This window comes from Kogia breviceps, chromosome 17, assembly GCF_026419965.1.
Source record: "Kogia breviceps isolate mKogBre1 chromosome 17, mKogBre1 haplotype 1, whole genome shotgun sequence".
In the NCBI taxonomy this organism is placed as follows: domain Eukaryota; kingdom Metazoa; phylum Chordata; class Mammalia; order Artiodactyla; family Physeteridae; genus Kogia; species Kogia breviceps.
The window spans coordinates 45,349,964-45,366,039 of NC_081326.1; the positions used below are offsets into that span (position 1 = coordinate 45,349,964).

The following is a 16,076-nucleotide window of genomic DNA, read 5'->3' on the forward strand; positions in this document are numbered from 1 at the left end:
CTCCGGACGCGCAGGCCCAGTGGCCATGGCTCACAGGCCCAGCCGCTCCACGGCATGTGGGATCTTCTCGGACCAGGGCACGAACCCATGTCCCCTGCATCGGCAGGCAGACTCTCAACCACGGCGCCACCAGGGAAGCCCAGGAAATATTTTTTTTTTTTTTTTTTTTTTTTTTTTTTTTTTTTTTTTTTTTTTTTTGCGGTATGCGGGCCTCTCACTGCCGTGGCCTCTCCCGTTGCGGAGCACAGGCTCCGGACGCGCAGGCCCAGCGGCCATGGCTCACGGGCTTAATTGCTCCGCGGCATGTGGGATCTTCCCGGACCAGGGCACGAACCCGTGTCCCCTGCATCGGCAGGCGGATTCTCAACCACTGCGCCACCAGGGAAGCCCCCCAGGAAATATTTTTAATAAATGCAATTTGTCATCAAACAACCAGTTTTTACATTCTTAAATAACCAACTTTACTATAGCAATGATTTAAATACATGTGCTGTTAAAAGTTATAAACATACTCTGAATTTTTTTCTTTGCCTGTGAGATAATATTAAAAAGAGATTCCACAACTTCTTTTTTTTTTTTTTTTTTTTTTTTTTTTGCGGTATGCGGGCCTCTCACTGTTGTGGCCTCTCCCGTTGCGGAGCACAGGCTCCGGACGTGCAGGCCTAGCGGCCATGGCTCACGGGCCCAGCCGCTCCGCGGCATGTGGGATCTTCCCGGACCAGGGCACGAACCCGTGTCTCCTGCATCGGCAGGCGGACTCCCAACCACTGCGCCACCAGGGAAGCCCTCCACAACTTCTTGATTCCCTAAGAACTAAGAACCAAAACACTAAACATAATAAATAAATATGAAACCTGGAAGCCAGGAAAAGGGGATAGAATACTGAATATAATAAACCAGTGTATTAAAAATCCAGTATTTCAGTATTAAAATGTCATCTCAATACAGTTAGGCTTATTGCTACAATAAATAAGCTTCATATTAAGGCACCTGTAATTACCTATGAGAAAGATTTGGATTCAAAACAAAAGGAATATGCAATATAAAACGTTTTTTCTTGCATTCTGATGTCACTACCGATATTTTATCAATTTTAAATGCAAGTTTTTGTATGGCAGTAGATGAATGTCTTTGAACATATTTCCTGAATATAGTTAAAATGTTTATTATACTATGATACTTTAATTAATGTATATGGTACCTTAATTAAAGTATGTGATAGTTTAATGGAAAAATAGGCAAAACCAAGTGAAGATGGATGGCAAAGGACTAAATATCAGAAATACAACTTCTAAGAAAAAAAATATATTGTAGGGATAGTGACAATGAGCAGATCTTGGCCAAGTCATTGAACTTTGCTGAGCCTCACTCTCTCCATCTATAAATGTCAATACTACCTGCTTTGTCAAGCTCATAAGGCTGTTATGAGATCAAATGAGGTGATGCAAAAACACTCGGCAAACTATGAAGCCTTGAACAAATAAATGGTATTATCATAGGCCAAAATAGCTCAAGTTTCTGATATCCTCTCTAACAGATAAGGTTATGGTCTGTTGCTTTTGCATCCACTTGAAAACTCCCAGTTTTAATCCACTAGATAGTTGTGGAATGAATGGAGCAAAAATTTATGCAAAGAGAAAATTTCTAAACCTTATTAATCAGAATTGTATAAAATAATTTGCCGTGAGTGGGGAACCCCACTGCTTGTTTGGGCTCAGGCTACCTCTTGACAGTTCCCTACGAGAGAGGGAGCAGACTTCTCAGATGCTGGCCTTTCCTCAGCCTTTCCTCAGCCTTCCTAACCATCTGCTATCATGCAGCAGGCATCGTTCCATAAAAGAATTAAATCTCATAACAGCATATAAGAGCTGTAGGAGTATAAGAAATATAGCTGAGGTCAATCACAGGTACATTACTCAGCTTGGCACAAAGTTGAAATGGTTCAATAATCCCTACCAGCTTCTCCCTTGCTTGGTCCACAAGCTCTTCCTCCATGTATAGAACAGTTATCTAGGCCAGCTCTTTCCAACCTGTGTTCTGAGGAACAATAGTTAGGTGAAATGTTAATAGGTGAAAAACAGATCTTTGTTAAGTAGGTTTGGAATATGCCAGGGGAAATCAGTTTATGTACTGCAGAATTTCTCAGTCTTTGATGTACTGACTATACATTCTAAAGAGGAATGGAGTGTACAACATTTCCCAAACTCATTTGACCACAGAATCTCTCCCCACCACCCCACAAAATATCTAGAGGGGCTAACAGCTTTTACAATGCACTTTGGGAAATGCTACTCTAGCTAATTCACTCTGGTTTTAAACATTCCAGGGCTACCTCTGGCTAAAATTACCCTTTTAATTTCTGAATGATCAGAATCATTTTGCTTACAAGGTCAACTATCATGATAACATCCTAGATTCCACTCCATAAGTATCCTGCCCAAAGCAACTTAGAACTAAATTTCCTTAACTACACACTGAGAAATTCAAAAAAGTTATTCTCATGTTAATGAAAGTTATAATGTTTTTAAGGAAATCTTTATGTTCTTCCTAAAACATTAAAAATACAAAGATCTAATTCTAGATCTTAGGACCTAGAATCACAATTACTTTGAGGAGATGGGAGTGTTTTATCACATCACTGCAATTAATACTATTACTAACAACAACAACAATAATAATAGGAGAGGGGGATGGAAGAAGGAGGAGGCTGCAACAGCAGTAATTGGCTAAAAACTTATTTTGCATCTTAATCCTCATACACACTTTATGAATTTAGGACCTACTATTACATTCGTTTTAAAGATAAGTACACTGAGGTTTAGAGAGATTAACTGATTTACCAAGGGTCACACAAAGTAGGACAGAATCTCAAACTCTTATCTGACCCCTCATGCCATGCTCTTAACAAATATAATGCCATCTTATTTTAGTGATGAAACAAAAGCATTTAGAGGTCATACGCTGACTGTTAAACAGGAAGATTAAAGCATATTTCTATAAATCCAATTTGATTGATAGTTGGTTTTGGATTTCCTTTTGAGCAAACTCCTGTGTCCTAAAGAAGATATTTTAGGTGTGTGGTTTTTTTTTAAGCAGAGAAAAACAGACTGCTATTTACCAGTGATAAGCTTAGATATGTATGGGGAGGGTTTTAAAAGTCTGCATCTAAGGTGAAGACATTATCTGTAGTTTCCGCCATAACTGCAAAACGTTGATACTCTGAAACTCGTTTCTCAAAGAAATTTGTTTTCCCCTCTAAAGAAATGTTTTCCATAAAATCAAAGGGATTTTCTGCTTGAAAAACCTGAAAAGAAAAGAAATATTGTTAGACATTCTGAAGAAGCCAAATTATATCCCACAAGAAGAACAATAGATAACTTAGGTCTCCCAACACCTGTCTAGTCACCTAAAGATCACACTATTCCCTAGGGCCCTGGAAACACTGAAGGCTGATACTTTTTAAGATGACTAAGATCACCTATTAACCTCTTAAAGAAACTATACCAGCATCTCTGGTATTCTAAGAAGCAGAAAGGAAAAAAAGACTGTTTAAAAATGGAAATGAAAGATTTAATGCCAAACTAAAATGACTAAAATGTCTTCACAGCTTGAGAAATCTACAAGACCATAGATATTATAGGCATTTTTCACAGGTATTACCATTAGATAGTCACATCTACATGATACTACAAAATATTAAATTGCCAACAATGTACTGTGGACATAAATATGTTTCTTAGTTCATAAGAGAACATATAATCATCAAATTGATGTTAAGGGACCATGATTGGGGAAGACAGAATAAATGCTGTCCATAGTAACCGCAAACAAAAAGTGGCACATAAGTTGACAAAACTTTTTTACTGCTTCTGAACTCAAGAGGCAGGCTTGGAGATAAAGCTTGATGGAAATGGAGATATTTCTGTGATCCATGAAGAACAATAAAAGAGGATTTTTAGAGCTTCCCTGGTGGTGCAGTGGTTGAGAGTCCACCTGCCGATGCAGGGGACATGGGTTCGTGCCCTTGTCCGGGAAGATCCCACATACCGCGGAGCGTCCGGAGCCTGTGCTCCACAACGGGAGAGGCCACAACAGTGAGAGGCCCGCGTAACGAAAAAAAAAAAAGAGGATTTTTAAAACTTAGGAATATTCCAGCAGGAATTATGAATACCACAGATAAGAATATATTCAAATAACCCAATTAAAAATGGGCAAAGGATCTGAATGGACAAACGTTTCTCTAAAAAAAGATATACAAAGGCCAATAAGCACATGAAAAGATGCTCGAAATCATTATCCATTAGGGAAATGCAAACCAAGACTACAATGAGATACCATTTCACACCTACTAGGATGGCTGTAATAAAAAAGACAACTTATTGTGGTCATCATTGCATGATGTATGTAAGTCAAATCATTATGCTGTATACCTTGAACTTATACAGTGCTGTATGTCAATTATATCTCAATAAAACTGGAAGAAAAAAAGATAATAAGTGTTAGTGGGGATGTGGAGAAACTAGAACCCTCATATACTGCTGGTGTTAATGTAAAATGATGCAGTGGCTTTGGAAAACAGTATGGTAGTTCCTCTAATGATTAAAAACAGTTACTATATGACCCAGCAATTTCACTTCTAGTTATATATCCAAGGTAAATGAAGACATATGTTCACACAAAAACTTATACATGAATGTTCATGGCAGCATTATTTATAATAGCCAAAAAAGCGAACCACCCAAATCTCCATTGACCGATAAATGGATAAATAAAATTTGGTATAATCATACAATGGAATATTATTTGGCCATAATAAGGAATAAAGCACTGATACATGCTAACATGAATGAAATTTGAAAACATTATACTGGCTTTGTATATACAATATACCAGTATATGGTATGTGTCATATATTGTATGATTCCATTTATATGAAATGGGATTTATGGAACAGGCAGATCTAAAGAGACAAAAAATTAATAATGCCTAGGGCTATGGTGGGGCTGGAGGAAAAATGATTGATTGCTAATAGGTATAGTCTCTTTGTGGGGTGATAAAAATATTCTCAAAGTGTTGTGACAGCTGCACAACTCTGCAAATATACTAAAACCATTGAATTGTACATTTATTAATAGGTGAACTGCATGTTCTGTGATTTATTTCTTTAAAAATCTATATTTTCCTCTGAGGATCTGTTTGGCTGCATTCTACAAGTTGTGATATATAGTAATCCTAATGTCAGTTAGTTTATATTTTCTATTAGTTTATATTTTCATTTTTACTCTTATTTTAAAGGATATAGTCTCAACTTCTAACTAGATGGAACTTTTTGGTAATCTTTTATTGTTAATTTCTAATTTTATTGCATTAAATCTAAGAGGTCAGTATAATTTCTGCTTTTTGGAATTTATTGAGATATTTGGAAGGCCTGTGGAGAAATAATGTTTTATACTACATCCAGATTTTCTTCTTAGGAGGCATGTTTTATATATCTACAGTTAGCAAGTTCCCAAAGGAAAAACTAGACACAGGGGTGTGTAGTTTTCCAATAAGCAGGAGAATGTGGATGTATGGGTGTGAGGATATGGTGGTGGGTTAAAGGATAGTGAGTTTACTTTAAGGTTTAAGTAAACAAATTAACTTTCCTATAACAAACATATTGTATAACTTAGGGAAAAAAACAATTTCTTTTAATACATAGTTGATAAATTTCAGAGATCATATTAATGTAATAATAATCTTTATTTCTCTCACTAATGATCAGTAAAAGGAGAGGATCTTGCAATTAAAATATATAAATAGTGATATTTTACAGTTTATAATTACAAAAAATCTTTGCCCCATCTGACTTTTTCATCACAGTATTTTTGTAGTTACCAGAAGATAAATGTATTACCAAGAAAGGTAATGATTACCCCAGCATCATGGATTTCATAATTCTTCTCATTAATTTAAACTTCCATTTCCATGCTGAGAAATCAAAACCTATAATTTCTAATTAACATGGTATAGTACATAGTAAATTTCTGTGAATGTTCCACTTATGATGAATGCAACATGACCATTTAGTGTTCATTTACTATATGTCTGACACTATTTTAAGTGCTTTAAGTATACCAACTCATCAACAATAATTTGTAGTAAGGATTACTATTATCTTCACTTTATAGATGAGGAAACTGAGACAGTGGTTAAGCAACTTGCCTAAGGTCACATTGCTAGAAAGTGGTGGAATCAGGATTCAAACCCAGGTAGTCTGGCTGCAGCCTCCACCTCTTAAGTCATGTGAAAAGCACACATGAAAATTCAGGTACATTATCTCTGATAAACAAAATGACAGAAATAACTTAAAGACAACTGAGTTCAAAGAGTCAAATTATGACAGTTAATGTCTTCCTAATAATGATTTCCTACTTAAAAGCATTAACCCACAAATTATAACATAGACATATGGGGATTTATCTGAGGGTAAACATATATTTGCATATTAAATCCAATTACTTAAAGATAGTCCTGTTAAAAAGATACCTACAATTATGTATTACAATGTAATTTATTGAGCTTATTAGTTCTAAGATTTATCAGCATGTACTTCTGTTACGAATTTCATTTAAGGATTTTGTAAAATCAATTTGTTGATGTAAAACAAGGCTGTCGTGGACAATTAAAAAAAATAGACTAGTATGTTACAAAAGCTTTCAGTGAAATATAGTACATATTTTAGAGGCCTTACCTGACTATAACATTTTAGCTAGCAGTAATACGCTTTAAACACCTTACCTTTGAGAATCCAAGTTCTGAAAGCAATCTGTCAGCTACAAATTCAATATACTGTTTCATCAAAACACAATTCATTCCGATGAGTCCAACTGGCAAGGCTTCTGTTAAAAACTCCTGAGATATAAAGAAAAACAGAATAAAGTAGAAAGAAAGAACAATAAATTGTATGTGTTTTCCAAATAAAAAGAGGGTTCTAATTTTATTAATCTTCTAAGTCACTGATCTTGTTCAAGGAAAGTACACTAGGATAAATTCTTTCAACATGGCAAACAATGCTCATTTGCTTAAAAATGTTTGGGGTGTTACTATTCACATTATTATTTCACATTCTCACACAGCCAAAGTAAATTGAAACTATTACACTAACGGTATTTTTTAAAGTAGCACTTGTAGGACCTGTATTTATATGCTTTCTCAATAGAAAAAAAGGAGATACTTTGTTCTGAAATACCCAGAAAAAGATTCACCTAAGATGATTGTTGTGGGGAACATGACTATGAAAGGGAACTGGGAAAGAGAGAAAGCTCAATTAATAGAGAAAATGAGAAAGAAATAGAAATGGATCTGGGAATTGGGAGATAAACTGAACTCCAATTATATTGAAACACAGTGGTAAAGTGTTAATAAAGTAAAAATAAAAACATATTAACCATTTGGATTTAGTTCTAAAAGTGATTCAAGATTTATGCCTTTTCTCTCTTCCCAATATGAAAACTATGGTTGTTAAAGTATGCACTATTAAAAAGAAGTTTAGGGCTTCCCTGGTGGTGCAGTGTTTGAGAGTCCACCTAACGATGCAGGGGACACGGGTTCGTGCCCCGGTCCGGGAAGATCCCACATGCTGCGCAGCGGCTAGGCCCATGAGCCATGGCCGCTGAGCCTGAGCGTCCGGAGCCTGTGCTCCGCAAAGGGAGAGACCACAGCAGTGAGAGGCCCGTGTACAGCAAAAAAAAAAAAAAAAAAAAAAAAGTTTAAAAACTTATTTTATTTTTCAACTAGTTCTTTAAAATGATAAAAGTACATTCTAAGTGAAGCATTCTAGTTAGAGATCTTTACATGCCCTAAATCATACTTTACTGTTCACTAATTCATATATTTATTCATTCTGTGAACATTTGATGCATGCTTTAAGCTAGATACCCTGCTAGTTTAAGAATACAAAACAAGAAACCATCACTGCCCTCTACCAGCTAAAAACCTAGAGAGCTAAGATAATTAAAATAGTTTGTTGTGGCATGAAATTTGACAGACCAATGAGACAAAAAAATAGTCCTGAAACAAATTATAGTATACATAAGATCTTAATATATAATAAAGACTGATTTATAAACCAAATTATAAGTTGACATAATAACTGCAATACATCATCTATTGGTACTGCCATGTTGACCATATAATATTGCTGATACCTATTTTGACCTACAAAATGGCAATTTCATGTGTCAACTTAGTGAAATAATGGCACAAACATCAAAGAAAGAGTGCTAATTATGTAAGCTTTCCTGCTTACCTGCTCAATTTCAACAGCATCAACAATGATCTCCCTAACCCTTTCTTCTGAAGGCTTATTTACTAAGTATTGAAACATCAGGCAAGCAAAGTCACAGTGAAGCCCCTAAAACAGAAGAAATATATCACTGTCAAAGGATGTTTAATCAGCTATTTTCACACAGTGTTGTATCATGCATTATATAAAGTAGTTAGGAATGCAACACTGAACTTCTGGAAGATAGAAGATGGATTAACAGGGCCAGGAACTTCTTTTCTTCAAATCTTATTAAAATGCCAATTATAATAACCTATAATGAAAAATTTTCAATGCCAGCAAATCTCAGTTCATTAACATGAAAGAAGAATTAATTAACAACAAATCTGCAACCAAAAGCATTTTGGAAAGGAAAACAAAGAAGAACCAAAATGCAAATTCGCTAATTTTTAGTGTTTTTTTAAAAAATTAAGAAATGATTGAAAAACAATTAAGTATTTAAAGAACAGGTGAAACTCAGAGATTTCAAAAACACAAGTTATATTAAACAAGAATGGCTCAAGATAAAAATAAATTCAGTGTAATGAAAATGGAAACTGAAGAATTAAGGATACCATCTGAAACTGTATAAAGCAGATATGACATTGCAGATAACTCAACAACAAAAGAAAGCAAAATTGTGAAATACCTTGAGAACAGAAGAGTTATGCAAATATATGAAATGATATAGAAATTAAATAATTGGAGAACAGAGCAAGGAGATTCAACCTACAATAATCGGGATTTCAAAACACAGAACAGATGGTATAAAGCTGAAAACAACAGACGAAAATTTCAAAAAAAAAAAAAGAGAGAAAGGTCAGAGACATAGAAAGATGATGGAGTTCTAAACAAAATTAACAATTTGAGACTGACAACAGGACATAGTCAATTAACATTTCTAAACTACAAAGAAAAAGAATGAATCTGTCAGCGGACAAGGGAGGAGAAGGTGGAAGGAATACACACTTTAGAGGATTACAAATCAGAGCTGATTAGCTTTTTCTAAATGAAACAACAAAAACCCAGACAATTGAAAGATAAGACTCAAATCAAGGGTTGTATGTATTCCAAGGATTATTTACCTAAATTGTCATTCCCGGAAGAAACCATTAGAAAACAACCTCTTTACATAGCTAATCTTAGAAAATTTACTAGTGAAACATATCCCCTCCACTTGACTCAAGAGGATATTTCAAATTACCAAAGGCTGAATTTCAAATGAACTGCTGAAAGGTGACAACGTAGTGCTGATTAGAACCATAGCTAGCTACCTATTACAGAGATGAGTAAGTCAAAGGCAGGCACTCGTAACTCTTAAATCAATAAGGGAATAAAATTAATTTTGAGGTTTAAAGTGCCTCTAATCAAAATCCTAGTGGGGTTGTTTTTAAGTTAAAAAATTAATCTGGAAGACTAAATGGGCAGAATCTTTTAAGAACACTTTTAAAATAAAAGTTATGAGATTTAGCCTACGAATTATCAAAACATAAAAACTACAATAATTACAATAGTTTATTATGGCATGATATTGACATACAGGTTAATGAAAAAGAAAAAGCCCTGAAACATTTTAGTATACTTGAAGTCTTAATATATAGTAAAGAAGACATCACAAGTCAATGGAGAAGGATTACTTAAAGAGAATTGGAAAAACTTCTGAAGAGTGTGTGAAATAAAATTAAGTTACATTCTAACTTATCCTATGCTTTATTTATATTACATTCAGTACTTGTACTAAACAAATTTCAATGGCATTAAAGAGTTAAATGTTCAAAAACAAAGGATGTGTGACTATTTAACATTTCTAAAAGTAGATCCCACGAATTTCAGGGTTTTGTACATTAAAAGAACAAACAGGGGACACACAATTTTTGAGGGCAGGAGCCCACTATGTCCCCCTTTGCCTGGCAAAGTAATAGAGCTATCCTTTTCTACTTCACGCAAAACTCTGTCCCCTGAGAGTCGATTTGGCACCGGTATACAGAGAGGCCAAGCTTTCAGTAACAATTTTGGCGATCACCAAGAGACCGCCTCGGGGATGGTCGGTGTGTGTGTGGGGGTGTCCCTAGAAGCCAGATCACCTGGGACCCTTGCCTGGAGGCCGAGTCCCCAGTCATACCCCGTCTGCCACCCTGGCAGCTGGAACTCTGAGGTGGGAATAGACAGAGGAAGAGGGACAGCCCTAGCAACTGCCGAGGCCCTTTTTGCCTTGAGGACATTCCTCTCTTCCTCTCTTCCTCCTTGCCTGGAGCACCCTGGACTTCCTACTCCTAGGAATTGTTTTGGGGAAGCAGAAAAGATAGCATCTGATGTCGCAACACCTCTGCCAGAATCTGGGTAAGTCCCTGGGAGTGCACTCCCAGGCTCCTTCAATTTTGTCCCTCTGAAGAACTTTTGGTTCCATCCGGGGAACGTTTGGTTCCCATCTGGGGATTTTTTGTTTCGGAAATCCCATCTGTAAGGCACTGCTTAGACTAAGGTCATGGGATAAGTAGGACTTGGAAGCGACCACTCTGAGCTTTGTGCTGTCTGTTTTTTTCTGGCATAAGGCTTCCGTCTGCTGGGAGGGTTCTGTTTTGTTTTCAGTCCGCTTGTGAGAGTTCTATCAGTCAAATACAGGAAGTGCCCCTTCTCCTTCTTCTTTTTCTTCACCTTCTTCTTCTTTTCCTTCTCCTCCTTCTTCCTCCTCTCCTTCTCCGTTTTCTTTTTTTCTCCTTCTCCTTCTTCCTCTTCCTCTTTCCCTTCCTCTTCCCCTCCTTCTCCTTCTTTTCCTTCTCCTCCTCCTTCCCTGCCTTCCCCTCCTCCTCCTCCTCTTTCTCCATCTGATAGCCCCCTGGGGAAAATCTTGGTAGACTCATCGACCTATAGTTCTAAACCTATAATGAGGAAAAAAAATGAAATTCTATTGTAATTCTGTTTGGCCAACGTACATTCTTGAAAATGAGGAAAGATGGTCTTTGAATGGTAGCCTAAATTATTATACTATTCTCCAGCTAGAGCTGTTTTGTCACAGGAATAGAAAGACAGGAGAAGTTCCATATGTTCAAGCATTCACGCACTTACATAATAAAAGTGAGCAGCTAGGTAACAAGCTGATGGTACAAAGAGAAAGGAAAGTCATTTTGCCTAGAGCTGGTTGTTTCTGAAGGGAAAGGAAAATAAGGGAGACTGAGAAAAGAGTTGTACATGTTTTGTTTGTGGGACCATATTTGTTGTATGCATGTATGCTTGTCAGTACTTACATTGGCCGGTTGAGACACCTTTGAATAACAGGGCTCACTAACAGGGCTCACATGTGACAACACCAGGGAATCCGTCCTATTGTGTCTGGTTTTGCCTGAGGCAGAATGTTGGTTGGGATTTTCCCTTTTGGACTAGCCTTGTTATGGGTGATCAGAGCTCTGTTCCATCTTATAACACCCCACCCAGGGTATTTTTACAAAATTGGGAGATCTTCAGCTATTCCCCCATGAAAAGAATTGTTATTTCTCTCCCCCTGTGCCTAGGCCCACCAGAACACTTATTTTATCTAGACCATCTCTAGTTCCTGAGACTGAAGAAAAAGGCAGGGAAAAAAGGGCTTTTTAAACTCGAGCAAAAAAACTGAGATCTCTGGTTCAGTCTTATGTAAAAGTTAACTTGTAAATGAGCTCTATCTAATTGACTTAAAAGTAAGCACTTATAAATTATATCTAAATGTCTAGAAAATTGGCCAAGATAAATTTTAGGACCACATGATCTGGGAAATTTTCAATACTGAATTAATATCTGCTATTGAAGGTGGCTTAAGCTTGTTGGTTTGATTAATATAGACATGTCTTTAGAGTCAACAATGTTAAGTAATGCAAGTGTGATAAGAGCTTTTGGGTAAACCCTTTGGGAATAATTCTCCATAAGAAAGCACATGTTTTTAAAGTTGTGCATGATCAGGATTTTCAAAGATTGGATTAAATCTAGTTGGGTAAATGGATTTCGTTGGGAGTGCGCTAGGGCAAGACCAGATTCCTATTTGCCCTTGAAATCTTTTCACTTTGTATAAAATGATTAAGTATTGTTTGGCAGTTTCTAAGGGTTCTTTCTTTTGACCTCCAGCTAACTTTGAGATTCTTCAGAGGGCCCCTGAGGCATCTCAGAGAGAAATATTTAACTAGGATTATTTGGTATGTTAAATTAAATGTAATCAGTCAAGTTAAATGTAATCCTGGTTATTGTAACCAAGTTTCTTTACCAATTACATTGCAGTCAGATGCTTAACTGAGCCCTTTTAAGTCTTTCTGTTGCTATACTCTGATGCTTTTGCAAAGGTGCTTCATCTTCAAGAAGACTTATGTGAAGGATCCCTTTTGACAAATACAGATCTCTGATAAATTTCATATCATACAGCTGAGCTGGTTAAGAAATTTAAAAATCTTAATGGAGAATCTGATGGCTTCATAAAAAGTTAGTAAAATGATTAGTTACGGAGTGGGCTGGTAAATAATGTTTATGGTTTTCCCAGACATAGGGAAGCCCTTCCCCTCAAGCTACTTATGACTTAGAACAATTGGGTAAATTACACCTCTGTAGGAAAAATTGAAATATTCTTTTATCTCTGCCTGGTCCCTCCAGAAATTGGAGACTCTTGGGTTATGAAAATGAGGGTAATTTTAGAGAAAAGGATTATGTTTCAATAGACATGAAATTCTAGTTCTGTTAATTGAAGTTTGAATTTATGAAAGTTATTGTGTTAGCCACACTTATGCCCTGATGTTTAGGAGGAAAGGAAAACTACCCAGTGAAGGTATCAGCGTGTAATTACTCATCATGTACCACTGCTTATTTTAGGTCTATTGCTGAAAGCACATGTACAATGCTTGTGTGACAATTGGGTATAAATGATAAAATGTATAGCCTATAAAGCATGTCCTCATTAACATACCTCTGTGCTTGTTCACTATACTTGATCAGTTTTACCCCAATGTGGATGGACTAGGCAAATACAAAGGAGGCCTAGCACCAAGGGACATGATCTACACCTGGGGCAAACAGCTGAATCACCCTGGCACCAAGGGGCAGATATTTTGATCATCAATGTCTTCTACTGAAAGACTTACAATCAAAAGGGGAAATGAAAGAAAAAATCTGCACATACTGAGGTATAAGGAAGTCACTCTGACCTATACATGGTTTAACTTTAAAAAGTGGTAAAAAGTGGCCTGTTTTGTGGCCTTTCAGACATACATTTTACATCTGCTTTAACATTGACATGGGGAATGCATTTGAGAGTCAAAATGGAGTAATTATGATAAAACTACATGACCATTGTGGATGTGATTTCAGACACATTCATTCCTGTATTGTCGCAAACCTGGAATTTTCTGAGCTATGTCAAACTCAAGGATGCCACAAGGATTTAAAAATTCCCCCACCCTCTTCAATGAGATTTTGGCTAAAGATTTAAGAGGATTACACCTGGATCAAGGTTGAGTAGAAGCCTTTCCAGCCAGAGGGGAAAAAGTAGTAACAGTAAAAAAGAGAAACATCTCTAACATAGGAAGAAAAAAATTAAACAGTATATACAACAGATTGGTCAATTGTTAACTGTATGCATGGATGAGTTTATGTTCCACAGGTCTCCCCCTCACCTGGAAGCTCTCTTGCATGCCCTCAAAGCAGGAGACAAGGTGCTGCTGAAAGGATGGAAAGAGCAAGGACCTAAGCAGCAGCTTAAAGAGAAACAGAAGGGATCCTAGGAAGGGATTCTATGACATTCTTCTTACTACTCACGTCTCTCTAAAATTGGTTGGAGTAAAGCCATGGGTACATCACACCAGAGTAAGAAGATTACCAGAGACTGACCAGCCAAGCCTGCCTACAGCCAGTGAGTAGACTCCTGAGAAGCGGACGTCTCACCCTTTGGGAAACTTAAGTATTTGTTCGGACAAGCAGAATGAAAATTCTGTTTTCTTAGCCTTTCTCATACCTTCTACCTATAGATTCATATGCTGATTCTTTTTGATAATTCTAACTGCTAGATATGTGGTCAGCTTCCTATTTCCAGGTCTTCAGGATTGCCTTGATGGGTTTTCCCCATACAAGGAATAGTTTGGAAACAAATGGCTACAAGAAGTCTCTCCTAAGTACCAGTTCCAAACTGGCCTTCAGACCTATTCTGAATTCCTAAGGGAATGAGATCCATTCTGTCTACTAAAGTTCCAGTCATCACTCTTACCTCTAACCAGACCAAGGAATTGAGATCTTAATCATATAAGACTTGGATCCAGGATGTGGAACTCAAATATTTTTAATTCGGTATCTATTCCCCCAAAATTAGGCAGGACTATGCCCCATCTGAGCAGGAAGTAGTCAGAACAGTCATCGCCCACTTCCCTGAAAGATCTGGGGAAAGATAAAAACCGAAGTGAGGATTAAAACCAAGTCTCCCTAAAACAGGGTTCCTCCGTTTATGATTAACATCTCTATCCAAAATGGTTGTTCCCTTTCTTGTCCGATATCTGTCCTCAAGATTGAGGAGTATCAAAGAAAAGGGTGGAGTGAAACTGAGTGAGGCCCTGTGGGGCTCCGAAGCTTGGAGGTCCTTTTGTCCCCCATTTCTTGTAGGCAAGACTCCAGCCTCCATGACCTTCCCTGAGTTCCAAAGGGCAGATTTGAACAGAGAAATGTAGTTTTCTTTGAGGTCAGGAGCCCACTGTGTCCCCCTTTGCCTAGCAAAGAAATAAAGCTATCCTCGTCTACTTCAACAAACAAAATTAAAAAGTAAAGGACAAACAGGGAAAATATTTGCAGTAAATATAACAAAATTCATATTTTATATTATATTCATGTGATAAATATAACAAACTCAATAAACAAATACTTATTGAAAGAGCCCAATCAGTTACTGTGCATTGGGAATATATACTGACAGGAATAAAAGCAAAAGACCAGAACAGGTAACTACAGAAAAAAAGACAAATGACTAGTATCACTATGAAAACAATGTTCAATCTAAGCAGTAATCAAATAAATACAACTAAAACTAATAATGAGATACTAACTACTGCTATCAAATTTATCCAATATTTAACAAGTAAATCTGGTAAGGGTATAGTAAGAAAAGACATGTTCATACATTGTTAGGTGGGGCCACAAATTGTTATCAGATTTCTGGAAAGAAATGATGGCCTTTAAAATGTTCATGCCTTATACTCTAGTAGTTTTATTTCTAGGGAATATAGCTTAGGAAAATAGTATGAAATTGAGACAAAGCTTATATACAAAGATAGTTATTTTGCATTATAGCAAAACAAACAAAAAACCAGGAAACAACCTAAATTTCTAATTATAGTCAAATAAATGATACATGTACTCATTAGGATATATAATATATATCTAACAAAACTGTTTCCAAGAAATGCTTAATGTCATAGAATAATGTTCATAATATTCTTCTTATTGAAAAAAGATGATCTTAGCTCAAAAAAATATGAAAAAAGCAGAATATCTCAAATTATAAAAATATATTTGTATATATTTACATAGGCTTAAATGTAGGAAATTGTCCAGAAGGAAATACAAAATATGGAAGGTGGCTATCTCTGTGTGTCGAGACTGAATGATTTTATTCTCTTAATTCTCTATAATAATCATATATAACATTAATAATAAAAATTATTAGAAATTTAAAGACACAAAACAACACAAAGTAATTAAACAAAGCATTTTTTTTTTCTTTTGGCCACGCCACGCGGTTTGCAGGACCTTAGTTCCCCAACCAGGGATTGAACCC

At 36.4% G+C, this 16,076-nt stretch overlaps 1 protein-coding gene across 2 annotated transcripts in view; it reads right to left on the reverse strand.

Annotated features, from left to right (window-relative positions):
- Nucleotides 1–441: 441 nt before the first annotated feature.
- RRM2B (ribonucleotide reductase regulatory TP53 inducible subunit M2B) overlaps nt 442–16,076 on the reverse strand; it is a 34,567-nt gene continuing 18,932 nt past the window's right edge. The window contains exons 7-9 of one of the 2 annotated variants that reach the window (XM_059042982.2): nt 8,291–8,395; nt 6,781–6,894; nt 442–3,304 (exon numbers count right to left, since the gene is read on the reverse strand). In XM_059042982.2, coding sequence (XP_058898965.1) covers nt 3,152–3,304; nt 6,781–6,894; nt 8,291–8,395 — 372 coding nt within the window. In that variant the 3' untranslated portion in view covers nt 442–3,151. Of the gene's footprint in view, nt 3,305–5,726; nt 6,322–6,780; nt 6,895–8,290; nt 8,396–16,076 lie in introns of those variants that run through there. The other variant, XM_067017423.1, reaches the window with a different exon arrangement.